Source organism: Microcebus murinus, chromosome 28, assembly GCF_040939455.1.
Source record: "Microcebus murinus isolate Inina chromosome 28, M.murinus_Inina_mat1.0, whole genome shotgun sequence".
Taxonomy (NCBI): domain Eukaryota; kingdom Metazoa; phylum Chordata; class Mammalia; order Primates; family Cheirogaleidae; genus Microcebus; species Microcebus murinus.
This window is the reverse complement of record NC_134131.1, coordinates 1,436,016-1,463,153: the sequence shown is the minus strand read 5'-3', so window position 1 is coordinate 1,463,153 and position 27,138 is coordinate 1,436,016. Positions and strand designations below refer to the sequence as shown.

At 51.3% G+C, this 27,138-nt stretch overlaps 1 protein-coding gene across 8 annotated transcripts in view; it reads right to left on the bottom strand.

Moving 5' to 3' along the window:
* NSD1 (nuclear receptor binding SET domain protein 1) overlaps window positions 1-13,096 on the bottom strand; it is a 158,908-nt gene extending 145,812 nt beyond the window's left edge. Inside the window, exons 1-3 of one of the 8 annotated variants that reach the window (XM_075998476.1) lie at window positions 10,956-11,171; window positions 9,389-9,822; window positions 8,879-8,968 (exon numbers count right to left, since the gene is read on the bottom strand). In XM_075998476.1, the coding sequence (XP_075854591.1) occupies window positions 8,879-8,968; window positions 9,389-9,805 (507 nt within the window). In that variant the 5' untranslated portion in view covers window positions 9,806-9,822; window positions 10,956-11,171. Of the gene's footprint in view, window positions 1-8,878; window positions 9,823-10,674; window positions 10,729-10,955; window positions 11,173-11,763; window positions 11,913-12,281; window positions 12,472-12,979 lie in introns of those variants that run through there. The other 7 variants (XM_075998477.1, XM_075998474.1, XM_012787320.3 and 4 more) reach the window with 7 other exon arrangements.
* Window positions 13,097-27,138: the final 14,042 nt, after the last annotated feature.

Below are 27,138 nucleotides of genomic sequence, written 5' to 3'. Positions count from 1 at the left end.
CTCACCTAGGCAACAGAGTGAGACCTCTGTCTCAAAAAAAAAAAAAAAAAAAAACAGAAAAACAGAAACTGGATCACCCACACACTGCCAGTGAGAATGTAAATGGTACCGACACTGGAAAACAGGTGAACAATTTCTTACAAAATTAAACATGCCATTAACATAGGATCCTGCAATTGCTCTACTGGGCGTTTATCCCAGAGAAGTGAAAACTTATATTTACACAAAAACTTATACACGAATGTTCACAGCACTTTTACTTTAATAGCCAAAAGCTAGAATCAACCCAGATGTCCCTCAATAGGTAAATGGTTAAGCAAACTATGGTATATTCATATCATAGAATATTACTGAGTAATAAAAAAGGAATTATTAATATACTCAAAACCTTGGATGAATCTCTAGGAAATTATGCTAAGTGAAAAAAGCCAATCCTACAAGGCTGTACAATAATGTACAATATGTAATGTACAATTCCAATTATATAACATTTTTGAAGTGACAAAATTTTAGAAAAAAAGGACAGATTAGTAGCAGAAAGAGGTTTAGGAGGAAATAGTTGCCAAGAAGGAGATGAGTATGGTTATAAAAGGGCAACCAACAGGATGGATTCTTATGGTGTTAGAACTGTTCAGAAATTTGACTGTGGTGGTAGATATACTAACCTACACAGGTGATAAAAATGTATAGAACTTAATACACATATAACAAATGAGTGCCAGTAAAACTGGGAATATGTCCTCATAGAAACATACTTTTCTTTTGAGGGCCTGGGAACACCTGAAAAAGAGTGGTGAATTACAGCAATGTCAGTATGCTGGTTGTGGTATTAGATGTTTTTTGCAAAATGTTACCACTGCATAACCAGGCAAAATATAAGGGACCCCTCTGTATGATATTTCCTACAACTGCATGTAAATCTACATTTAACCCAATAAAAATGTGCATAATAAAAAAAGAATGGAAATCTTTCTAAACACGCAAATGAACAGATGTACTGAACATTAACCAAAGGGAAAAAAGTGCATGTGCATGTATGGAGAGAGAGAGAGAGAATGAGAGAATCTTTTTTGGGGGGACGCACAGTCTTGCTCTGTTGCCAGAGCAAGAGTGCAGTGGCCTCATCACAGCTCAGTGCGACCTCTAACTCCTGGGCTCGAGCAATCCTCCTGCCTCAGCCTCCCGAATAGATGGGACTACAGGCACATGCTACCAAGCCTAGCTAATTCTTTCTATTTTTTTGTAGATATGGGACCTCACTCATGCTCAGGCTGGTCTTGAACTCCTAGCCTCAACCAATGCTCCTACCACGGCCTCCAAAAGTGCTAGAATTACAGGCGTGAGCCACTATGTTCGGCCAAGAGAGAAAATTTCTAACAGAATATTAAGAGTGAAAATGAGGCCAGGCACAGTGGCTCACACCTGTAATCCTAGCACTCTGGGAGGCCGAGGTGGGAGGATTGCTCAAGGTCAGGAGTTTGAAACCAGCCTGAACAAGAGACCCGTCTCTACTATAAATAGAAAGAAATTAATTGGCCAACAAATATATATAGAAAAAGTCAGCCAGGCACACTGGCACATGCCTGTAGTCCTAGCTACTCGGGAGGCTGAGGCAGGAGGATCATTTGAGCCCAGGAGATTGAGGTTGCTGTGAGCTAGGCTGACGCCACAGCACTCACTCTAGCCTGTGCAACAAAGCGAGACTCTGTCTCAAAAACCAACAAACTAACAAACAATAAAAAGCAACCTACCAAACCACTTAGTATTCTGTATCACCATTGCTTACACTAATCTTTGCCACACAATGAAGTTCCTCAAAAGCACAGAGTATCTTTTTTTTTTTTTTTGATACTACCGTGTTTCCCTGAAAATAAGACAGGGTCTTATATGTATTTTTCCTCAAGAAGACACCCTAGGGCTTATTTTCAGGGGATATATTATTTTCCCCTCAAAGCCTCAGCTTGTAGCACACACAGGATGGCCGGGACCTGACAGGGGCAGCAAACCTTGTTGGTGGGGCTGCCCGAACCCTTCTGGTCACCTCTGGGATAGTGGCTGTCACAATGGGGCCAATGAGAATGGCTGCTCGCCTTTACAGCTCTAGGAGGAAATGCATGGGTTGTGGGGACGCTGAGTAGCCACACCCATCACTAGGTCTTATTTTCAGGGTAAGGCTGATATTGTGCAAATGGTTAGAAATCCTGCTAGGGCTTATTTTATGGGTAGGTCTTATTTTTGGGGAAACACAGTAGCAGTGCCTGACACAGAGGTTTGGGTTTTTTCAAATATGCTTTGGGCTTTTTTTGAGACAGGGTCTCACTCTGTTGCTGGGGCTAGAGTACACTAGCATCATCATAGGTTACAGCAACCTCAAAACTCCTGGGGCTCAAGGGATCCTCCTGCCTCAGCCTCCTGAGTAGTTGAAACTACAGGGCATGCCATCATGCCCAGATAATTTTTCTATTTTTTTTTTTGTAGAGACAGGGTCTAAGTATATTGCTCAGGCTGGTCTTAAACTCCTGGCCTCCCAAAAGTACTAGGATTACAAGTGTAAGCAACCACACTCAACCAAGTATGTTTTAATCATATAAATGAGCAAGGGACTGGTAAGGTTTCCAGCCTGGAGATAAACAGAATGATGTTGTCATCATTAACAGAAGAAAATGCACATTTGGCAATAAAAGAGATAGGTTCAAAATGGAAATAATGTTACATTTTAAGTGAATATGACACAAGGATGATGATGTCATCATTAAAAGAAGAAAATGCACATTTGGCAATAAAAGAGATAGGTTCGAAATAGAAATAATGTTACATTTTAAGTGAATATGACACAAGGTAGGAGAGAAGCCAATTGCAATTAGAATTTATTGGTCCATGCTGGGTGCAGTGGCTTACACCTGTAATCCTAGTACTTTGGGAGGCTGAAGAGGGAGGACTGCTTGAGGCGAGGAATAGGAAACCAGCCTGAGCAACATAGTGAGACTGTATCCCTACAAAAAACAGAAAAATTACTGGGTGTAGTGGTATGTGCCTATAGTCCTGGCTACTCCAGAGGCCAAGGCAGGAGGATCCCTCAAATCCAGAAGTTTGAGGCTGCAATGAGTTATGATGATGCCATGGCACTCTAGCCCAAGCAAAAGAGTGAGACCCTGTTTCCAATTTTCTTTTTTGAGGGGACAGGGACTTGCTCTATTGCCCAGGCTAAAGTGCCGTGACCTCAGCCTAGGTCACAACACTCTCAAACTCCTGGGCTCAACACCCTCAAACTACTGGGCTCAAGCCATCTTCCTGCCTCAGCCTCCCAAGTAGCTGCAAGTGCCACCATGGTTGGCTAATTTTTTGTTTTAGTTGCCCAGCTAATTTCTTTCTATCTTTAGTAGAGACAGGGTCTTGCTCTTGCTGAGGCTGCTCTTGAACTCCTGACCTCAAGCTATTCTCCTGCCTTGGCCTTCCTGAGTGCTAAGATTACAGGCAGGAGCCACCATGACCAGCCCAAAATAAAGAATTTTCTTTAAAAAAATTACTTGGTCTGGCCGGGCACGGTGGCTCAAGCCTGTAATCTTAACACTCTGGGAAGCCGAGAAAGGCGGATCATTTGAGCTCAGGAGTTTGAAACTGAGCAAGAGCAAGACCCATCTCTACTAAAAAAAAGTAAGAAAATTAGCTGGACAACTAAAATTATATAGAAAAAGTTAGCCAGGCATGGTAGCTCATGCCTGTAGTCCCAGATACTTGGGAGTCTGAGATAGCAGGATCACTTGAGTAACCCTTAAAGACTCCTTTAGAGTAAAATGCCACCACGGTTTTTTAGGCAGAAAAAGTGATGTAGTGGAGGGAAATAGAGAAAGAAGAACCAAGAGGGAAAGGGGAAAGAGCAAGGTCTTGCTTGTTTAAAAAAACAAGGTCACCCAACAAGGAGGAGGGAGTCAGAGAACAGAACCTCAAAGGTGTAGAGAAAGAAGGATCAACTTTCTTTCCTTTTCTTTTTTTGAGTTAGAGTCTCACTCTGTTGCCCAGGCTAGAGTGCCATGGCATCAGCCTAGCTCACAGCAACCTCAATCTCCTGGGCTCAAGCAATCCTTCTGCATGTACCACCATGCCCAGCTAATTTTTTCTATATATATTTTTAGTTGGCCAATTAATTTGTTTCTATTTTTAGTTGAGACGGGGTCTTGCTCTTGCTCAGGCTGGTTTAGAACTCCTGACCTTGAGTGATCTGCCTACCTCGGCCTCCCAAAGTGCTAGGATTAATGGCATGAGCCACCGCAAATGGCCAGGATCAACTTTCTTGAGAGGAAAGAAGGCAGTAGAGAACTGCTGGGATGATGGGTAGAGAAGAGCAGGGAACCTGTGAGGAATCATTTTTTTCTCAGGCACCAACACTACAAGCCTTAGACATCTACACTCATGTCTCTCCTTCATTCTTCAAATCCAGGCTCCAATGTTTCCTCCAGTGGGGTTGCCAATTCTAATTTTCTCCCCTTGAAATAGTCTTTTAGATTTATCCCCTTTCTTTCTAGTACTTATTACACTAAAGTCTCAGTCTTTTTTTTGTTACCCGGGCTAGAGTGCCGTGGTGTCAACCTAGCTCACAGCAACCTCAAACTCAAGCGATCCTCCTGCCTCAGCCTCCTAAGTTGCTGGGACTACCGGCATGCGCCATCATGCCCGGCTAATTTTTTCTATATGTTTTTACTTGTCCAATTAATTTCTTTCTATTTTTAGTAGAGACGGGGTCTTGCTCTTGCTCAGACTGGTTTTGAACTCAAGACCTTGATCGATCCACTGGCCTCGGCCTCCCTGATGCTAGGATTACAGGCATGAGCCATCACACCTGGCCTCAAGTCCCAGTCTTAATTACTACTACAAAAGATTCCTACATCCTGACCTTGCCTTAATCTCACCTAGCCAGTCAACCAAACATAGATTTCACCATTATCACTTCTCAGCTAAAATCCCTCAATGGCTCCCAGTTCCTATCACATCAATATCAAATGGTTCAGTCTAGATTTCCAGGCCCTATTATTCGGCTACATTCATCCTATCCAAGCAACCCCCAACAATTATCTACTGAAAATATTAGGTTCATTTAATTCTCCACATCCAAAGTACCCTTCTAAACCTAACAAAACCAATCCAGCCAAGGCCAATTTGAGTCCCACTTCTTTAAGCCTCAACTCTAGGTTTCATTCATCTCTCCACTGGATTCCTTAAACATCCATGGTATCATATATATGTCAAACCATCCTGAAGCTGGCTACATTCTAAAAACTTTGAGGATCATTAATTAATGAATATAACTATAGTATACATTCTTCATAAAAATACCTAAGTGAGGGAGAATAGAAAACAACTGCTCTAAATCATCCTAGCAGGGAGAAATCCAAGCGTTATCTCAGACACAGGCAAAGAGGTAGCAGAGACCTTTCAGAAGTCAGTAGAGTAAGCCACAGGTATTCAGTTAACTCTATGATTTCAAGTTTGACTCCAATGATCTCAAGTGCCATAAAAGCTAACCTAATTCTTCTATGACATCTCTTTTCACTACAAAGCTAGGAAGACCCAATGAGACAATAGAGACCAAAGCACTTAATACACTCTAAGTTATTGCCTATTGGAACTTGGAATTCTGGGGACAAACCTTCCTTCAGTATTTTATCAAACACCTACTATGTACAAAGCACAAATCAGACGGTATCAACTCAGTTAAATATGAAAGCACCAGGTCAGGATTATAAACAGTAATGACAATCATTTCACATCACTGTTCACAGAAAAAAATACATGAAGAGCACATGAGGGTAAACTGAACAGGCTGCTCATTTATGACAGGAGTCAATCTGTCTGCTTAGAGCTAGATAAATAAAACAACAGAAAATGTGATCTTGATTTATGCATCTTTCTCTGATTCTGGACAGGGGTCTACAACCCTAATAGTTACTCTTACCCACTACCAAGAGAATCTTACTCTATCATTACGTTACAGAGAGAATAAAAGACATACAGAATTTGCTAAGGATTTTCTAAAATTTCCAGCCCTCAGCATAGCATCTATACCTACTCCATAGATGAACTTAAAATCAACTGTGAAGTCAATACTATATGGCTACATAGAAGTATTTTTAATTACACCTTTTCCAAGCTATATTGTTAAGCTAAATTTACACTGAGATTGACCTCTCTTTTTAAATCCTCAGTTAAAAAATATCAAAGGCTGGCTGGGCGTGGTGGCTCACGCCTGTAATCCTAGCACTCTGGGAGGCCTGAGGCAGGGGCATTGTTTGAGCTCAGGAATTTCAGACTAGCCTGAGCAAGAGCAAAATGCGGTCTCTACTAAAAAAATAGAAATTAGCTGGACAACTAAAAAATACATATATATAAAAAAATTAGCCGGGCATGGTGGCGCGTGCCTGTAGTCCCAGCTACTAGGGAGGCTGAAGCAGGAGGATCGCTTGAGCCCAGGAGTTTGAGGTTGCCGTGAGCTAGGCTGACACCATGGCACTCTAGCTCAGGCAACAGAGAGAGAGACTATCTCGAGGAAAAAAAAAAAAAGGCAAAAATAAAAACCAATAGATTTCAACCACTACCTGGAACCAAAGTCCTAAAACAATAAACTAGATACTGCTTTTTCAAATCTATAAAGTCTGTGAGCAATTTAGATTTTCTCCCTCAAAAAGTTTTCTGCATTTATACAATTTTGCTAACTCCCATTTTAGAAGAATAAAATACTGGCCGGGCGCGGCGGCTCAGGCCTGTAATCTTAGCAGTCTGGGAGGCCGAGGCGGGAAGACTGCTTGAGGTCAGCAGTTCAAAACCAGCCTAAGCAAGAGCTAGACCCGTCTCTACTATAAATAGAAAGAAATTAATTGGCCATCTAATAGAAAAAAATTATAGAAATAGAAAAAAAAAAGAATAAGATACTGTCTAAAGGCTCCAATATTTTCAATTGTTCTTAATAGAACCAATATTCCACAAACATGTTTGATAAGAACCACACAGGCTTACAATTCCATTTGTTTTTTTGTTGTTGTTGTGTTTTGTTTTTTTTTCTGAAACAGAGTCTCGCTTTGTTGCCCAGGCTAGCGTGGATGCCATGACGTCAGCCTAGCTCACAGCAACCTCAAACTCCTGGGCTCAAGCAATCTTCCTGCCTCGGCCTCCCGAGTAGCTGGGACTACAGGCATGCACCACCATGCCCAGCTAATTTTTTCTATATATATTAGTTGGCCAATTAATTTCTTTCTATTTATAGTAGAGACGGGGTCTCGCTCTTGCTCAGGCTGGTTTTGAACTGACCTCAAGCAATCCACCCGCCTTGGCCTCCCAGACTGCTAGGATTACAGGCCTGAGCCACAGCACCCGGCCACAATTCCATTTGTATGTCTGCAGAGAAACATCTATCTCCATTTTCAGACTTAAATTTGTATGTGAAAACAAAAACAAAACTACATATATGTAAACTAAACTTCAATGTGAATTCAAGAATTTTTCTAAGCTGCCAATAGGTTTTCAAAACAGCCTATCCACCATAATAAATATCTAGGACAATACAGACCTAAGATAACCATGGAGCCTAATTTTTTAAATCTGCAGTTGCCAAACTAAGAAACCAAGGAGTACTAATGCATATTTAAGACATGAATCAACAGAAATAAAAAAGCGACACACCCACATTCTCCCTCTGTAACTTTAAACAACAGCGGGGATATACAGTTAAGTGAATGTTTAGGCACTCAAAACAATCACTATGTACTGTAAGTTTTTCTTATAAAACCTTTACGTGGTACTTCTGAGGCATTTGCTGGCAAAAATAAATAAATAAATAAATCCTGTTTGATGCCATTACCAGTGACCACATGTCTGCATAGAAACAAAATCAGAATCAAGTATCTAAAGCTGAAAGAAATCTTACAGTAATCAAATACCTTTGGAATTCAGAAGTGATGAAACTGAGGCTAAGTCAACTGATCATAATAGCTAACTAGACAAATCAAGAAATTCTGCATAAATTCAAATAAAAACAATGTTATCGTTCACTGCCCTCTAATACTACATACCAATGCTATAAACAGCAACTCAAATTAGATTTTCTCCATTTCTACATACACATATATGTACATACACCACACAACATATATACTTCAAAACTGAAAACTACTGTAGTCCCAGCTACTTGGGAGGGTTAGGGAGAAGAATCACTAGAGCCCAGGAGTTAAAGGCCAGCCTGGGCAACACAGTGAGATTGCTGTCTCTTTTAAAAAAAAAAAAAAAAAAAATTAACTATAAAATGTTCAAGAGCTGATGGTGGCAGTTATCAAAAGCCTATATAGGATGCTTGCTCTACATTCAGAAAAATTAGCCTAATTTAAATTTTGACTGATATCCAAGAAAGCCTTCTCATCTTAGTCACTTTCAATCTGTGCTCAAAATGTACTTCAACCTGCAGCAACAGTCAACCCACCAACTGATAAATAAGCCATGCTTTACACAGAAACAGGACTCCAAGAAATAAACTGGTTCATCAGCACTCAGGATACTGGCAGGCCAAAGCCCCTCTTTTTTTTTTTTTTTTTAAAGCTAATGAAATGTATACTTCCATCTTGAAAATCAATGAACTCAGTCAAATACCCTTAAAAGTTAACTGGTCCTCAATGGAGAGTTGCTTAGGAAAAGCTGAAAAGAACCAAACTCATACAGTAGAAAGAAGTTTAAAAATCAAAGTAAAATTTTCCCCCAAAAGCTCATCTACATTAGTAATAAGCTTTCAGCTGTGAACTCATAAGCAACCAAAAACAAATTTCTCACAAGTTTCCCTTTTAGTGGCCTGTAGATACACATGTATGTATATATTTAAGTTATACCAAAAACTGCTTACAAATGGCAATTCCTGTGAAGTAGATGATGATGAAGTTCCAGGTAATTCTAGCATGTTTCCTAATGTACTGGTACTGGAGTCTGGATCATCCTGAAAAGATAAATTTATTGAGTTTAATTGCTCTTCTATGGTAATGTTTGTATCTCCTAGTGAAAAAGGGGTTGGGAGAAGGGCTGCTTTTTCACTGCTGCCGTCCACTTCATTTCTTTGCTTATTTTTCTGTGTTTCAGTTTGAGGAGCTAACGGCAAGAATGGCGATTTGACTGCACCGTGTCTACTCTCTGGTGTGCTGTCTTGTTCACTTCCCATGGCCATTTTTACACCATTCTCTGATTTAGGCTCATAATTGCAGGTGGCATTGGTCTGAGTTTCCTCATAGATCTCCTCTATACTCTCATCCTCTGTGACTGGCTGTTCTGGGTCCATTTCAGAATCTACATCTGTATCGTCCACACAAGTAAAATTCTCAAAGTGCAGAAAGCCATTCTTGATAGTCTTTGTTACTTTTACCTGGAGTTCAGGGGAGTTATTACAAGAGGGTTCCTGTTTCATAGCAAGTGCTGTAGGACCACCAGGACTCAAGGAAGTGCAAACAACTGGCGACTGAGCTCTTGAATCACTTTTTTCAGGGTCTTGAAAGGATTCTGATCCATCAGCAGACCCATTTAAATACTCTACATTGATCATGGAGGCCAAATCCTGTAGTCTCCGCAGTGGAATGTAACAAGATGGAGAATCTTGTCCATAAGCATTTTGGGATGTTCCACTGGCAGTCGATAACTGCATAGTACACCCATTAAGTGGCTCAGAAAAATTGGATTGACCATTACCGAAAGGGTTGTCCTTGTCTTCTGGGGCATCTAAATTCACTGGATTGGAAAAGGGCAGCAGACAATTTCTTCTAGGTAGTTCACAGGTCTGATCCATCCTGGGCCGGCATCAACCTAGAATCCAAAAACACAGCAATTAATCTAATAGGCCATCTGACTCTTCTCTTCAAAATGGCAGCCACTTCTCAAGGCCTGCTGGCCTCTATGCGCCTTTCTGTTGCACGTCCATGGGCGGAAAAAGTTCCCCGGACTGAAGATGTAAAAATGGCCTCGGCGAGCCTCCGCAAACACCGTCTTCCCGAAGCTGGGCAGAGATCCTGCCACATGGAAACAGCCCGTCCCTTTTTCCTCCACTGCAGACTGGTGGACACTTGGGCTGAACTAAAATTAAATCCCTCTGGCAGTCAAAATTCTCAGATCTCAACCAGGAATCGTCCTTCCCCTCCCCTGCCAGGGGTCCAGGGGCAGGATCTCTGGAAGGGAGGGGGCTGCGGGGTCCGAGGGGGCCCCCGGGCGCTGCACAAAAAGGCACCCCTCCTCCTTCCTGGCTCGCTCGCCCGGGCGCAGCGGTCACAATAGCGCTGCACCCTGCGCCCGGCCAGCGCCGGAGCCTTCGCAGGGGCCGTGCCCAGGCCGCAGGCGAGCTGGCCGAGGCGGATGCACCCGGGCGCTGGCCTTCCTGACTGCCGGCCGGCTCGGTCCGCAGCTGCAGGGCCCGGGGGCCGGGACGCGGCGGGGCGAGAAACAGAGGTGGCGGGCGAAGCCGAGTCAGGGCAGCAGCAGCTGCTTCAGCTTGACAAACATGGCTGCTGCCGACGCCGCCGCCGCCGCCGCCTGCCCGGGCCGCGCTCCTTCCCGCAGACGCGGCCGCACCTCCGGGCCGAGCCGATCTCGCTCATCAATATTCAGCAGCAAGCAAAGTTTGCTGCGGGAGGGCAGCCGGCCCCGTGCTCTCCAGCCGGCTACCTGAGGGGAGGCGGAGGCCGAGGTGCTCGCGGGCGGCCGGCGGGGCACGGGCCGCGCCGGGAGGAAGTTCGCGGCAGCCCGGCCAGCTAGGCCTGAGCCCGGCTGGTAGTGATGGAGGAGGGGGAGGGGGCCACGGCTGCAGCGCCGCCGGCCACCAACCCCGCGCCGCGCCTGGCCCACCCCCGAGCCCCTCACCTCACGGCCACCACCATCTTCCCCGCCCGGCCGCCTCCGCCCTCCTCCTCGCGCCTGCCCGCCGCCCACCCCAGCGCACTAGTTACCGTGCCCCGCGCCCCCTCCCGGGCCAGCTGGGGGGAGGGGGTGACCCTCATTACACTGGGGCGCGAGCGGAGCGGTGGGGAGAGAGGAGCCGCTCGCCGCACCCCCCTCCCCCCTCGTCTCTCTTCCAGGGAGAAGGCAGCGAGCGCGACCTGCCCCGGCCTATTCCTCCTCCGCCGCCGCCTCCTCCTCCTCCTCACACCCCCACCGCGCGCGCCCCCGCGGCGGCGCGTGCGACCGAGCGCCTCGCGCCGGCCCGCGTGCGGCTGGGCCCGGAGTGCGCGCGCACCCCTTCCCCCCGCCGTGCGCGCGCGCTCCCTCGCCTCACTCTTCGGGGTTCAGGGCGGGTGAAGTAGGGCTCACGAACGCACCGCCCAATCAGCGGAGCTGCCGCGGCCGCCCCCTCTCTTCCCTCCCCCTGCGGCCGCTCGCGGTCCGGGCCCACGGGCCGGCCCGGCTGCCCGGGCGGGGCCTGAGGCGGGCTCCCCAGGGGCCTCGCGTGCCTCCAAGGAGTGTCCGGGCCTGCGGGCGTCGTGGGTGGCATTCCGATCCCCTCACCTACCTCGGGGCACTGCGCAGGCCCCGGGCTGCACTCGGCTCCAGCACCCTGCCCGTCTCGAACCCCAGCCCGGGCGGCACCTGGCCCGGCTGAGGCCTGTCCGAACGCGCCGCCAGCCCCGCTCCGGCCCGCGTCAGTCCCGGCCTCCATCTTAGGTTACAGCCCAGGCTCCCCATCCACTGGGCACCTGCCCTCAGCCCGCTTGGCTCGGCCCGAGGCCAAAGCAACCCCCCTCCTGCCACAGGGCTCACCTGGGGGCTTGGGTTGGGGTCTTCGAGGCCTCAGGCCCCGAGCAGGCGCGGCCGCAGGTGAACCCCCTACCCGGCCGCACCCCAAACCCACACCACACCACCACAGACCAAGCTGAGCAGGAAACAAAATGGAGGCAGCAGCTCGGGTCTGCCTCCCCGAGCCCAGCCTGTGCAGCCCCGGGGCTCCCTCCTGCCGCAGGCTCGACGCCCGCGAGGCAGGGGGCTGGCTGGTCCGGGGCGCCGCGGGCAGCCGCCCTACTGCGGCGCAGACGGGCCGGGCAGTCGGCCTTGCGCTCCCCACAGCCCCTCACCCACCGCCCCGTCCCTTCCCCCGCCCCCGTGCTCTCCCTCCCCTGTCCGGCCGTGCGGGGCGAGCGGCTCCGGGGAGCCGGGTCGGGTTACCCGCCGGGGCACTGCCCGCCCGGCCGTGGCCTCAAGGGGGAAAGGAGCCGGCGACCCCGGCGCTGAGCCCGCCCCCCGCACCCGAGCCGGGCTGCAGCCTGACAGCGCGCCCGCACCTCGGCCTGCGCCGTGCAGCCCCCGCCGGGGAGGCCGAGTCCGCAGCCCGGCCCCGCCGAGGCGAAGCTCCCGCACCGGCCCCGAGCCCCGGGGTCCCCGCCGCCTCGGGCGGGGCGAGGGCAGCCCTGGGGGAGGGGTCCACTAATCCCTGCACCTCCTCCCGCGCCCAGGCTGGTCTGGGCCTGGCGAGGGGCTGGGGCGGCGGGCGCTGCGGGCGTGGGTAGGTGCGTGCGCGCCGGGCAGGGGGCCGGGACGGGCCGCGCCTCGCACCGCAGCGCTGCAGTTCTCGGCACCCAGGCAGATGGCCCTCTCGTGCCACCGCCGCCCAACGCAGGCCGCCGGCTGCGCAGCCCGGCCCCTCGGGGAGCGCGCGCCTTGCCCCCGCGGGCGGCTGGGGGACCCCGGCGGCACTGCGCCGGGAGAGGGCCGCGGCTGGGCTCGGCCGAGCCTTGGGACCCAACCCCCGGCCAGGGGCGCCCTCCTTTCGGGCGGCCGGGACCTCCGGGCCTGCACCCAGCACCAGGGCCCCGCTGCACCGACCTGGCGCTGTCGCGGCGCGCCCAGTGCGCAGAGACAGCGGAAGGGCAGGTCGTGGGACCCACGCTGGGCCTGGGCCTGTGACTCCAGCCCCCCAGCCCCTTCTCCCAACCTGGACCCCCGTCGCCCCCTGGACCTCGATGCCCAGCAAGAAGCTCACCTCAGGAGCTACTTGGTCCCTAGGGGGCTAAGCGCATCCTCGCTGTTCAGAGAAAGCCACAACCGACCGCCATAAAAATTCCCGCCTCCTCCAGAAAGCCTTCTGTGATTAGATTTGGAGTTAACTCCATCTCAAAGCTGAGGGCACCGCCCTCGACGGCCACGTGACCACCATTCCTCCCAGGGCTCAGTAAATGTGCATAGTTATTGCCCCAGTGGAGTGTTTATCCGCAGGCTTGTGTTAACCGTGCGCCCACCTGGGGGAAACGCCACGTTTGACGTTGCACTGTGCGATGTCAGTGCTGGGCTAGCTGAACCCCACCTTTCCCCCACCCAGTAACCCGCCGCAGCAGGTATGGAGCTCAAGGTGCGCCCATTCTTTCCTCTCCAAGGCCCACAGTCCAGGGATGGAGACTCTCAAGTAAACAGACGCTTAGCACCCCCGGTGGCGCAAGTGCTGGATGCGGGCCTTGGAGACGGCAAGTGGGCTTTGTTAAAGGAAAAGCACTTGCTGGAAGCAGAGTGATGAGAGGGCCGTGATCCCAGGGGGACTCTTTCTCATGATACTCTTAAGATTCCCAGGTGCAAAGCCAGGTTGGCAGTTTTCTGTGTGCTAGGGTCGACCAGAAAAGAGTCCGTTCTGCACCCCAGGGTCCTGCCCTTCTGTTCTGCTAAGAAGTCACCCCTAATAGCCCCAACTGGGCAGTTCCACCGGGAAGCTCTGACGGGTTTCTTCTTCACACTCGAATCATTTGATCCAGTCATTTTGGACTGAGAGTTACTCTTCTGCCAATTGCCCCAATTCATCAAGGTTCCTCCCAGTCCTTTACTTTCCCAGGAACCATCCTGATAGGCTGGGATCTGCCACTGGGTGGCCTTGAACAACAAGTCACTTAACAGCCCCAAGCCTGGGTCTCCTCACCTGTGGCTCCCAGTGCAGGGGCAGTTGTGAGGCTCCAGTGAGGTGAAGGGAACCGCTGGCAGCCCTCATTTACATTTACTTACACACTAAGCACTCTCGAATGCTGAAACATAATTCATTACTTCATTCAGCAACCGCTTCCTGCATTCCAGGCGGTGTGCTGGATGCTAGGGACACAAAGGATGAGAGATGCTGGCCTCAGGACGAGACAGCCACATAAACGTGCTAAGGCGTGAGACGGTTCCTTCCAAAGGTGACTTCTGACCATCACTCCCTTGCAGAACACCTCTCTCCAACCTCCCAGCTCCCCTGGAAGAAGAGTGAGACCCAAAGGGGAGCTGGCAGCTGGGCATGATCTGGTTGCTAGCAGGTCTGGGGGAGAAGACTTGAACCCCAGGGTAAACCGCTCAGACTTCCCTGGGAGGACCGCTGAGGGCCCTCCCTGCCTTTTAGAGTAGATCTCGGCTCTAGAGCCTCAAGCACAACAGCCCCTCTGGAGCCTCCCCACTCAGCAGGCCCCTGGCTGAGCTAGTGGGTGCCATCACTAAATTGAAGACATCCACAGAGGCGTGCATTCTCACGACACTGACTCCTAGAGTTGGGGGGCAGGGGGGGAAGGGATAGGGGTGTCCCTGTAGGGTGGGGCCATAGGATGCACACCTAGTTCTTCTCTAGATGAGTGTCTCAGCTCAGGGACCTTTTCTGGGCCTGTGCCTTCCATCCTTAAGGCTAAGAGAAGAATCAATAAATACTTGCTGAGTTTGTGCCGTGTGTTGGACACCAGGCGAGGCATTTGACCCGCAGTTCCTTTAACCCTTCACCAGCCCTGTGAATAATTGAAGTCCCAGGAAGCAAGCCCTTGTGCAAGGTCCTGGAGCCTCAGCTCCCACCTGGTGTGATGGCCTCGCATCCTCGCTCTCAGCTGGCACCCCCTGCGCGTGCCATCTGGGGAAGGCCCAGCGTGCTGGCTCCCATGCAGGTGTCCAGAAATCTGAATGTCGGGCAAAGTGAGATTACCTTAGCCTGAGCTTCCTTATTTATAAAGCATAGTTACTGATAATCCCCACCCTGCTGAAATGGATACCTGTTGGGACGTTTGGCCAGCGTACAGTGACCTCTTTTTTCTTAGAGCTGCCCCCTTTTCATCCATTAGTTCAATAGACACTTAGTGGATGCCACCTCCCAGCCTTGGGGAAGGCAGACAGACAGCAGGAAAACAGAGAGCAGAGCGCTGAGAGCAGCGGGGTGCAGGGGGCTGGATGTCCCCTGGAGAAGACCCCAGGGCCAGTCCCTGAGGAAGTAACATCCAGAGGGAGTGCTGAAGAGGACATGCAGGAATGGCCAGGAAAGGAGGGGAAGAGGCAGAGATTCCTGCAGAAGAGCCAGAGCAACCCCAGGCTTGGGAGGAACTAACCACAGGTGGGAGGCGCCATAGGTGCCCAGGGAGGTGGCAAGAGCAGTAAGGGGCTCAAGTGAATATGGGCATGACCACAGGGGCCTGGCCTTGCAGCACTGTATTGGTCAAGTTACAGAATTGAGGCTTTATCTGGAAGACAGTAGGGAGCCATGGAAAGGTAAAGAGAAGGATAATGACATGATTGCCTCTGAGCAGTAAAAAACTCACTGTTCCATCAGTGTCCAAGACAGACTGGTTCCTCCCCTGGAAACACAACCCCAGCAAGGGCCCTGCCTCTGGGATGTGCTGGAATTGTCTCGTTCCAATGACGGCTGTGGCTTATCCTCCTCTATGCCAGCTTCCCTCCAGGACACACTCTCATTTAATCCCATGAAATGGGCACTATTGTTATCCCCGTCTTCTAGAAATGAAGCAAAACCTGCCCAGAGCCAAATTCCCAACCCCTAACTCCCAGTTCCAGCTCCCTGTTCCCACCGGACAGGAGCACCGCCTGCTTTCTGGCTAAGCCCGATCTTGGGGGAGGCACGGAGGCCTTCGGTAATTAATCCCAAATGCGGCTGGTGAACACCATGGCCAGCCCTTCCGAAGGGTCCAGGAGCTGTGTCCTTCCTCTCCCCACTCAGGAGCTTCCCCCAAAACCAAACCAGGCTTTGACTGACGATCAGGGAAGGCTTGGCGACATCTGAGACCAGGCAGCTCTCCAGCAAACTTTCCTTCGCGCCCCAAACACCACGGTTCTGTCTACTAACCTAACCCTGTACCCCCAGTCCCAGGCCCAAGGACTCAAGCTTCCATCTTCAAGTTTTCCTCCTCTCAAGGCTCTTTGCAGAGTAGCCACTTAATCCCTGCCCGGCACCAGGACAGGTCATTTTCCATCCAGCCTGTGCTCGTAATGTCCTCTCTGCTTTTTTTTTTTTTTTTTTTTTGAGACAGAGTCTCACTCTGTTGCTTGGGCTAGAGTGCTATGGCGTCAGCCTAGCTCACAGCAACCTCAACCTCCTGGGCTCAAGCGATCCTCCTGCCTCAGCCTCCCGAGTAGCTGGGGCTACAGGCATGCGCCGCCATGCCCGGCTAATTTTTTCTATATATTTTTAGTTGTCCAGCTAATTTCTTTCTATTTTTTAGTAGAGACTGGGGGGGGGGCGGTCCTCACTCTTGCTCAGGCTGCTTTTGAACTCCTGACCTTGAGCGATCCTCCCGCCTCAGCCTCCCAGAGTGCTAGGATTTTCCTGGCCTCCCTCTGCCTTTTTTGCTGTCAGGCAGACTCCTGCTCATCCTTCAGGGCCCTTTCGAATACTCCTCCTCCCAGAAGTCTTTCCTGATCCCATCCCTACAGACAGCCATTTTTTCCGGAATGAGCCCTAGTGTGAACTAATGGCTTCTAAATCTGGTTCCAGCCAGCTAGAGAGCCACTTGCAGCACGGCTTAGGGAATACACTTCTTTCACCTCCAGTGACCAAGGACCGTGAGGGTTAGAGTGAGTACTCCAGAAACATTTCCTGACACCTGATCTATCCCTTCCCCTCCTCTTCAAGGCTGTGTCTCCATCAGACAGAATTTGGGTTCAAATTACTGACTAAATAAATTATGCAAAACTTAAACCCTCCCCAAAAGGGTTCAGGTATTTTGGGAACAGCCAGGGGGCCAGGAAAGTAGCTATACCTTCCGCCTGCATTAAAGTTATCATTTACAACTCACCACCCACACCTACCCATTATCTCCCTTCAAAGAGAAGATGTTATCCTAGTTTACAGATGAAAACAGAGGCTGAAAAGCAGATAGTGAAAACCCCTCTCTGGCTGGTGGGCACAGAGTTTGTACCCAGTAGCTGCTAAGTAAATGCTAAAGGGTGGTCAGGTAACATAAAGGTATGATAAGAGTATGGATAAGGATTTGGCGAACTGGTAGGAAAACTTTCAGGTGTGCAGTTGGTTGGGGAGTGAATAGAGGTAAAGAAAGAAGAAGTGTGGGCCGGGCGTGGTGGCTCACGCCTGTAATCCTGGCTCTCTGGGAGGCCGAGGTGGGCGGATCATTTGAGCTCAGGAGTTCCAGACCAGCCTGAGCAATAGCAAGAACCTATCTCTACTAAAAATAGAAAGAAATTAATTGGCCAACTAAAACTATATAAAAAATTAGCCGGGCATGGTGGCACATGCCTGTAGTCCCGGCTACTAGGGAGGCTGAGGCAGAAGGATTGCCTGAGCCCAGGAGTTTGAGGTTGCTGTAAGCTAGGCTGACGCCACGGCACTCTAGCCCAGACAACAGAGTGAGACAAAAAGAAGAAGAATGTTGAGGAAATATGCATATAACCCACTCACACATTTGAAAGTTGACATCTAGTTTTGTTTTGTTATTTTTAAATCGCATATTACAAATAATATAATTTCCAATGTACTCTATGTGTACTTCACCAAAACCTGGGAGCTGTAGATTCAGCCAGTTCAGTTTATAGAAAGTGTGTCTAAAATGGCAAAGTCAAGCCCCAGCCTCAGATCCCTCAGCCATCTCAGACTGAATTCCCATCAGAAAACATAGGACTTCATTCTCAATTCAAATCGGTGTTGATAAGAACACATACACACACACACACACACACACGTACACACATTCTAATTCTAGGACAGACAGACAGGTAGAGCTCTGTTGAGTTTGCTGAGTAAGGCCTGGGGAGCGCTCTGCCAGCACCCTCTCTCCTGGGGCACCCCTCCCCACCTCCCAGAGAGACCCATCTGGGCAAGATGTAGCTTTGCTCTTCTGAATGGGAAATCCCCAAGGAAGGGGACCTGGAAGAGCTGCTTTCTCATGCCTATAATCCCAGAATGCTGGGAGCCACTGCACCAGGCCCAAATTCACACTTTTAAAGTGTATAATCCCTAGCACTCTGGGAGGCCGAGGCGGGCAGATTGCTCGAGGTCAGGAGTTCGAAACCAGCCTGAGCAAGAGTGAGACCCCCGTCTCTACTATAAATAGAAAGAAATTAATTGGCCAACTTATATATATAGAAAAAATGAGCCGGGCATGGCGGCACATGCCTGTAGTCCCAGCTACTTGGGAGGCTGAGGCAAGAGGATTGCTTGAGCCCAGGAGTTTGAGGTTGCTGTGAGCTAGGCTGATGCCACGGCACTCAAAATAGCCTGGGCAACAAAGTGAGACTCTGTCTCAAAAATAAATAAATAAAAAATAAAATAAAAATAAAGTGTATAATCCAGTGGTTTTTAGTATAGTCATACCATCCTAAAAAGAAACTCCGTTCCCTTCAGCAGTCTCTCTCCACTCCCTCCCTTCCTCCAGTCCCTGGCAGTCCTAATCTACTGTGTCTCTGTGGACTTGCTTATTCTGGACACTTGCATGCATGGAGCTCATGGCCTTTTGTGTCTTGTTTCTTTCACTTAGCATGATTTCAAGGTTCATCCGTGTTGGAGCATGTATCAGTACTTCCTTCTTTTCTGTGGCCGAATACCACTTCCGTGTGGGGATGGACCACATCTGTTCCAACCAGTGGGCACCTTCCACTCACGACTGCATCCCTCCTGGGTTCTGTAGGGGGCAGGGGTACCAGATGAGGAATACAGCTGGGCCAGTGGTGGGAAATATGTTCAGTTTAAGAAACATTGTTCCTAGCCAGGCACAGTGGCTCATGCCTGTAATCCTAGCACTTTGGGAGGCCGAGGCGGGCGGATTGTTCAAGGTAAGGAGTTCAAAACCAGCCTGAGCGAGACCCCGTCTCTACCAAAAATAGAAATAAATTAATTGACCAACTAAAAATATATATACAAAAAATTGGCCGGGCATGGTGGCGCATGCCTATAGTCCCAGCTACTCGGGAGGCTGAGGCAGGAGGATCGCTTGAGCCCAGGAGTTTGAGGTTGCTATGAGCTAGGCTGACACCACGGCACTCACTCTAGCCTGGGCAACAAAGTGAGACTCTGTCTCAAAAAAAAAAAAAAACATTGTTCCTAGCCAGGCACAATGGCTCACGCCTGTAATCCTAGCACTCTGGGAGGCCAAGGCAGGAGGATCGCTCAAGGTCAGGAGTTCGAAATCAGCCTCAGCAAGAGCAAAACCCTGTCTCTACTATAAATAGAAAGAAATTAATTGGCCAACTAATATATATAGAAAAAATTAGCCAGGCATGGTGGTGCATGGCTGTAGTCCCAGCTACTGAGGCAGGAGGATCGCTTGAGCCCAGGAGTTTGAGGTTGCTGTGAGCTAGGCTGACGCCACGGCACTCACTCTAGCCTGGGCAACAAAGGGAGACTTTGTCTCAAAAAAAAAAAAAAAAATTGTTCCTATGATATTTTAAAAACATGTAGAAAAGAAAAATATAGCCAATACAACCTAGAATCCATATGTGCTAACATTCTGTATATTTGCTTCCGAGACTTTTTTCCTAAGCCATTTCAAAGTCAGTTAAAGACATCCCGATACTTTTTGCCTAAACACTTAGCAAACTTCTCTGAAAAGAAGGACGTTCTTCTACCTAACCACAATACCATCTACTGGTAACAATAATTACCTAATATCTAATGCCTTTTCCAAATTCACATTTCCCTAAAATGTCTTTGGTAGATGGATCATACATTGGTCCTTGTAGCTTGCAAATCTCTTATAATCTAGACCAGGGGTGGAAACCTGTGGGCCTTAAGGCAGTTTCCCCACCCCTGATGAGACTGTCCCTTACCTCATGGTTTCTATAACATTGGACTCTTGACATGACTGGGCTAGTTGTCCCGAACGCTCTGCATAGCTCTGTGTGTTGGGTGTCCAGTGCGCCAGTTTCCCGTGCTGGTGCTGAGAGGTCACGCTGTGAAGTTATGAGTACAGACTCTGGCCTAGAATGGCCGGCTTGAATGCCCAGCTCTGCCACTTAATGGTTGTGGTAAACAACCCCTCTGTGCCTGTGTGATCTCTCTGCAAAGTGGGGTTTTTGAGAGGTAATATGTAAACTTAGAACACTGCCTGGCACCTGGCGTATCCTCCAACTGTTGTACTTATCCTGGTGAGGCTCAGAGAGGTCAAGATCTGCCTGCACTCACAGAGCTGGGACATGGCAGCCTTCTGACAAGATGTGTACATCCTTGTTGAGTTATAAATATTCTTTTTTTTAAAATTATTTTTGAGACAGAGTCTCACTCTGTTGCCCAGACTAGAGTGAGTGCCGTGGCGTCAGCCTTGCTCACAGCAACCTCAAACTCCTGGGCTCAGGTGAACCTCCTGCCTCAGCCTCCCGAGTAGCTGGGACTATAGGTATGTGCCACCATGCCCGGCTAATTTTTTCTATATATTTTTAGTTGTCCACCTAATTTCTTTCTTATTTATTTATTTATTTATTGAGACAGAGTCTCCCTTTGTTGCCCACGCTAGAGTGAGTGCCCTGGCGTCAGCCTAGCTCACAGCAACCTCAAACTCCTGGGCTCAAGCAATCCTTCTGCCCCAGCCTCCCGGGTAGCTGGGACTACAGGCATGCACCACCATGCCCAGCTAACTTTTTCTATATATATCTTAGTTGGCCAATTAATTTCTTTCTATTTATAGTAGAGACTGGGTCTCACTCTTGCACAGGCTGGTTTGGAACTCCTGACCTTGAGCGATCCTCCGGCCTCTGCCTCCCAGAGTGCTAGGATTACAGGCGTGAGCCACCTCCCACGCCATAAATATTCCCTTATTGCTGGGGTTTTCCCTGATGTAAATCCCATGACTTCATATACTCTGCCCTATTACCGTTTCTGTATAGGTTAAATTTACCCTTGTGAGATCAAGTGGCAGGACCATGGCGTTGGGAAGACCAAGAAGGTCTATGGGCATACCCTTGTCGACAAACAGCACGCGTTCTAGTACCGAGGAATAGGAAGAAGCAGCAGCTTTAATACAAGGGCCTGTGTGATAGGATTGTGAGTTCCTCCGGGGTAGGAAGACCAACAACCCTAAAAGTGATTACCAGTGTGTTTTGGGGAGCGCCCCGCGTGCCAGGCGAGGCTTTACAGTCGTCACAAAGACACTTGAGCATTAGCAGTCCCGTTTCCCAGGTGAGGAAACTGAGGTTCAATGAAGTTAAACAGCTGCCCTAGGTCACATGGGCAGGCAAGCAATTGGTGAGCTGATACGGTGAGCAAGTAATTCCAGCTTGGTTCTGTTTGCTGCAAACGTCTTTCGACACTGCTGCACACCAGTGAAGAGAGGGGGGCAGGGACAGAGCCGCAGCAGCCTGCGAGAGAGAGAGAAGGGGACTTGGCGCACGGACCCTGGGCCCCGCGCTCCAGGGCCGCCGCCCGGGCCTCGGCGCCCAGCTCCGCAGCGGCGCGGCCCGGGCCTCCACTCGGGACCACACGTGGGGCAGCATTCCGGGGAGGGCGCCCCTGATTGGCCAGCCGGGTCAGGTGGCTGCCGCGGGCCAATCAGCGGCGCCCGGGGGGCCTCGGGGCCGCGCCGGCCTCTCCAAAGTGGCGGTGGCGCTTTTTGGAGAGAAGGTGATCTTTGTGCACTGGGCCGCGCGGGAGAGAGCCGCCGAGTCCTCTTAGCGTCCCGCGTGCCCCGGGTGCAGCCGGCGACTCCGCCGGCCCTTTGCATGCACCACCTGCCCGGCCTCAGTGCTGGGTGCAGCAGGCCCTGCACGGTCCTGTGCTCCTCGTGGGCTCCGGGTCCCGCCCTGACGCCTCCCTGGGGCTTTCTGCTGCTTTCTCTTCCCGCTGCTCTGGAGCTGCAGCCGTCCCTGTCTTCTTGCTCCTCCCCTGCAGCCAGGCTCTGCCCCTGCACTGCCCTGGCCTCCCCATCTCCCTCCTCCGCCCGCCCCTTGCAGCGTGGCTGCAGAGCGCCCCGTGTGCCACATGGCCACGTCCGGTGGCGTTTCGTAACCTTTGCTGCTTTACTTCGGGCGCCATTTGACTCTTTGGCCCTTTGGCACCAGCGAGGTTCCCAGGGCACCCTGGTCCCCTCTCCTCCCTCTTACAAGCCCTTCTCTGTGCTTCCACGTCGGGTAGGGAAGAGAGGGGCATGGCCCTCTCTTCCGGGCAGGTGGTGCATGCAAAGGGCCGGCGGGAGTTGCCGGCTGCACCCGGGGCACGCGGGACGCTAAGAGGACTCGGCGGGTCTCTCCCGCGCGGCCCAGAGCACAAAGATCACCTTCTCCCAAAAAGCGCCACCGCCACTTTGGAGAGGCTGGCGCGGAGGTGTCTGTCCCCATGCTTGTCATTTCCCCAGTATCCCCGAGGGAACTTCTTTTTTTTTTTTTTTTTTTTTTTTTTTAGAGACGGGGTCTCGCTCTTGCTCAGGGTGGTTTCGAACTCCTGACCTTGAGCAATCCGCCCGCCTCGGCCTCCCAGAGTGCTAGGATTACAGGCGTGAGCCACCGCGCCCGGCCGAGGGAACTTCTTTACTCATCGCTTGCATTCCCTCAGTGCTAGCTAACAATGCCTGAATCTCAATCTCTAACCTAGATCTGTTCCCACAGTTGCAAATTCACTACGTGGATGTCTCACAAGTACCTCAGCCCAACACAGGTCATTCATTCAATAAATATGTATTAAGCTGTGTGCTTATTTATATAGTAAAATATATTTTAAGATATATTGTATATATATATATATAAATATTATTGCTGCATGCCAAGAGATTGGAGTACTTGTTTTCTTGTGACCAGCAAACAGAAGGTGCTTCCTTACCATGTGCCGAATGCCTGTAGAAAGTGCGTCTGGCATAGTGCTGGCACGCAGGGAGTGCCCCATGGAAGCTGGCTCTCTCCCTCTTGTGCAGCTAGGAGGGCCTGGGAATTCAGTCTCAGGAGCCTAGGCTGGTCTGGGAGGTAGGGTACGGGAACACTAAGGCCTCGTCCCTCAGACCAGCTCCTCTCTACCCCAGGGATGGAAATTGTCCCATCATCTCACCCCCAGTGCAAAAGCTGCAAAAGTGTGGCCGGGCGTGGTGGCTCACGCCTGTAATCCTAGCACTCTGGGAGGTGGAGGCCGGAGGATCGCTCAAGGTCAGGAGTTCAAGACCAGCCTGAGCAAGAGCGAGACCCCGTCTCTACTAAAAATAGAAAGAAATTAGCTGGACAACTAAAAATATATAGAAAAAATTAGCCGGGCATGGTGGCACGTGCCTGTGGTCCCAGCTACTCGGGAGGCTGAGGCAGGAGGATCGCTTGAGCCCAGGAGATTGAGGTAGCTGTGAGCTAGGCTGATGCCACGGCACTCACTCTAGCCTGGGCAACAGAGTGAGACTCTGTCTCAAAAAAAAAAAAAAAGCCTGCAAAAGTGACCTAAACTTCACAGAGAGAAAGCAAAAGTGAGTCTTCTTTGTCCTAACATTCCACTCCCATGCGGACCTCTGATCTTTCAGCTTGGGGAGAGCAGCACTGCCCTTCCAACCTCCTTGGGGGGTGGGGGGTGGGGGGTGGGTCAGAAGGCCAAACCAGGACTGCTGGCCTAGGACAGGCAGCCGTTGCAGCCAGACTGAGAGATACACAGACCAGGGTTCAAATCCTGGTTGGGTGATCTTGGGGGTACTAATTGACTTCTCTGAGCCTTCATTTCCATCTGTAAGTTGGAGACACTAATAGACTATAGCTCATAGAGATATTGTCAGGATTCTCCTCGCATCTCTTAAAGGCACCTTATAAAGGCTTTGGTTCTTGGCTTTTGTTTTGGCTGGAAGACGGGGAGGGAGAACAGAGCTCTCGTGGTGCGCTGTCGCCACCCTATGACTAGCTGGGGAATTACATGGAGGAGGTCCTCAGGCCCAGGGAGCGGGCCATCTGAAGGCTGAGAATGGGCTCCCTGCTGCCAGTAGCCTCCTCCACTGTCCAGGGTGCCTTGGGCCTCCAAGGCCAATGCTGCCATCTGTGGGGGCAGAGAGCAGCCCAGCCCTGGGCTTAGGACACTGGCTGTGCCTTCTCCGGCTCTAGAACCCTCGGCAGTTCCTCGGTGTGGCATTCAAGGCTCCTCACAGTTGGTGCCCTGGGTGCCTGCACTTTGCTTGGGACTCAGAGTCACTTGGCTCCAGACCTGCCCTGAGATTCTCTCTCTACTTTCTCCTCCCTTCCCAGCCCTCCTGCAGCTCCTTCGACGGCTCTCCGACTCGGGAGCGCGGAGCACACTTCTGCAGCGAGCACGTTAATTTCCCGAGCCCGTGTCTGTGTCACGGCGGCCACTGACCGAGTGCCCGTGGCATGCCCAGTGCCGAGCTGGTGCCTTACAGACCTCATCCCACGTATTCCTCACAGACCCCCTGATGGCCCCATTTCTGCAGAAGAGAACAGCAAGGCAGGGGAAGATAAAACGGCCTAACCAGAGCTCACAGTCAGGTGTGCAGAGATAGGTGACAGAGCCCTATCTGTCACTGCTAGGCCCCCTAGTATGGCAGGGAGTGCAGACATCCCCTCACTGCCCCTTACAGTCAGCCTCCCGACTTTGACCTTTGACCCTAAGCCTCCACCTCTGTAAAATGGGATGGCGGCTCCCACTGGGCGCTGGCGCAGAGAGGCAGGCAGCCTTTGGGCACCTGTCGCCAGAGGGTGAGGAGTGTGAGGATGTGTCGGAGAAGGCAGCTGAGCAGGTGTGCAGCACTCTGGGGTACACGAGGGTCCCCGCAGGAAGGTCAGGCAGAGGCATTGGGCGGGCGCCCTGCAGGGCTGTCCTTTTTCCAGAGAGGCTAGAGCCAAGGACTGGGAGCCCTAGCTCAGGACCCGGCCTGCATGAAGTGGGGCTCGAGGGTCCGAGTCCCCATCATCTCTCTCCCCTAATTGCTCTCCCCAAACCCACTCCTGCGCCTCTTCAGCGCCCTTCCCACTCGGCAGCCTCATGCGGCCTTTCCAAACACGCGTCTGCCGGTGCCCTTCACTGCTGGCACCTTGTCTTCCACCCTTCACCAGGGCCCACGGATCTGGTGCAGAGCCCTGCCAGCCCCGCCACCCTCTCTGGTCTTTGGCTTCTTCCGTTTCCTCGACGGCGTCTTGGGGCTTTGCACACATTCCGTCCCCACTGCCTGAGACACTCTGCCCCTCCCTGGTTAATGTGTGGGTGCTGGAAAGTCTTCTCCCAGGGTGGGAGGGGGGTGATGGCAATTGGAGACCTAAAAAGGGAGCAGGAGTTTGGAAGAGCAGTAGGGAGCAGGAGAGTGTTCTAGGAAGAGAGCAGGGCCTGTGCCGGCAGGCAGGGGCCCCCACGTGCGAAGGTGGGGAAGGTAGAGAGTGGGAAACGAACGAGGATGAGGCAGTGTGCCTGAGGCCAGGGCCAGGCCCTGAAGGCTTTCTGTGCTGTGTGTTAAGGAGCCTGGACCCAATTCCGAGAGCAGAGGGAAGGTTTTGAGCAGGAGCTGTTATAGTTTTGCCCGTCAGGGATTTCCCTGAGGAAGAGGGTGAGTGGCTTATCAGCACCATTCTGAAAATGGTGCCCAGAGCAGAACGGTCCTCCAGGGATGACCATCATGATCACCACCAGCAGGTGAAGACACCCCTTCACCGGGTTCCCAGCTCCGACTTGCGCCCCGCACCAGGCGGAAGCAGAAGGCTGCACTTTCTGTGGCCGCCAGGAGGTGGCACCAAACACCCAGATTGTCCCTTCCCACTCGTCCTCTGCCTAAGACCCCTCCTGGGACCTCGAGGCCAGAGAGGAAAAAGGTGGGTGAGGAAAGGAGAGGAAGAGGCCAGGGCAGGACCAGGCTCGGGGCCGGGGATGGCTGGGGTGCAAGGCAGAGGGTGGTTAAATTGGGATGGTGCTGGCTTCCTCTTCTTTTCTTTTCTTTTTTTTTTTTTGAGACAGAGTCTCGCTTTGTTGCCCAGGCTAGAGTGAGTGCCGTGGCGTCAGCCTAGCTCACAGCAACCTCAGACTTCTGGGCTCAAGCGATCCTCCTGCCTCAGCCTCCCGAGTAGCTGGGACTACAGGCATGCACCACCATGCCCAGCTAATTTGTTTTCTATATATATTAGTTGGCCAATTAATTTCTTTCTATTTATAGTAGAGACGGGGTCTCGCTCTTGCTCAGGCTGGTTTCGAACTCCTGACCTCAAGCAATCCTCCCTCCTCGGCCTCCCAGAGTGCTAGGATTACAGGCGTGAGCCACCGCGTCCGGCCCCTCTTCATTTTTTCAGGGTCTAGCAAAGCGCGCTGGTCTGACTTAACATTTTCACTGTGGCCTGCCCTGCCCACCTCCATGCAGTCCCTCCACCGGCTGGGACACACGCATGACACTCCACCTGTCCCCCCAACTCTAGGCCCTTTCCCGTCTCCAAGTCCTTGTCCACCTCCCCCTCCCTCCTGCGCCCATTATAAGCAAGTCCCCTTATTCTGCACCTGACTTTCCGCTCCCCTCCGTCCCCTGCTCCAAGCTGGGGACTCGAATGTGGCTGTGCAGGGGCTGCTGGTCCCAGACCCACCACGATAAGGGAGGGCAGGGATGGCCATTCTGTGGACGTTCTGGAGCTCTTACTTCTTTCCCCTTGGGAGGCCATATGCGTACTTTAGGGGCGCTGTCCCAGTCCCCTTCCCTGCCTGCCCACAGTGCACCGGCCCCTTGCTCTTTGGTGTCGTCCCTTGCCTCAGAATGAAATCCATGCCTGCAAGGCCCCAGGTTTGGCCTCGCCTGGCACCATGCTTCCCGCGTTCCGTGTGTGCTCTGTCCATGTGGGTGGACTGGACTTCCCGCTGCCGCCTGCCTCCAGACCTTTGCAGATGCCGTTCCCTCTGCCTGGGGTGCTTTTCCTCCCACTTACACAAGGCCAAGTGCTGTCCCCCTTCAGCTCGGATATCACTCCCGCACAGAGCCCTGCCCTGAGCCCCTGCAGGGTCAGGCGTCATTGTCAGCACTCACAGCCGTAGGCGGGTGACCG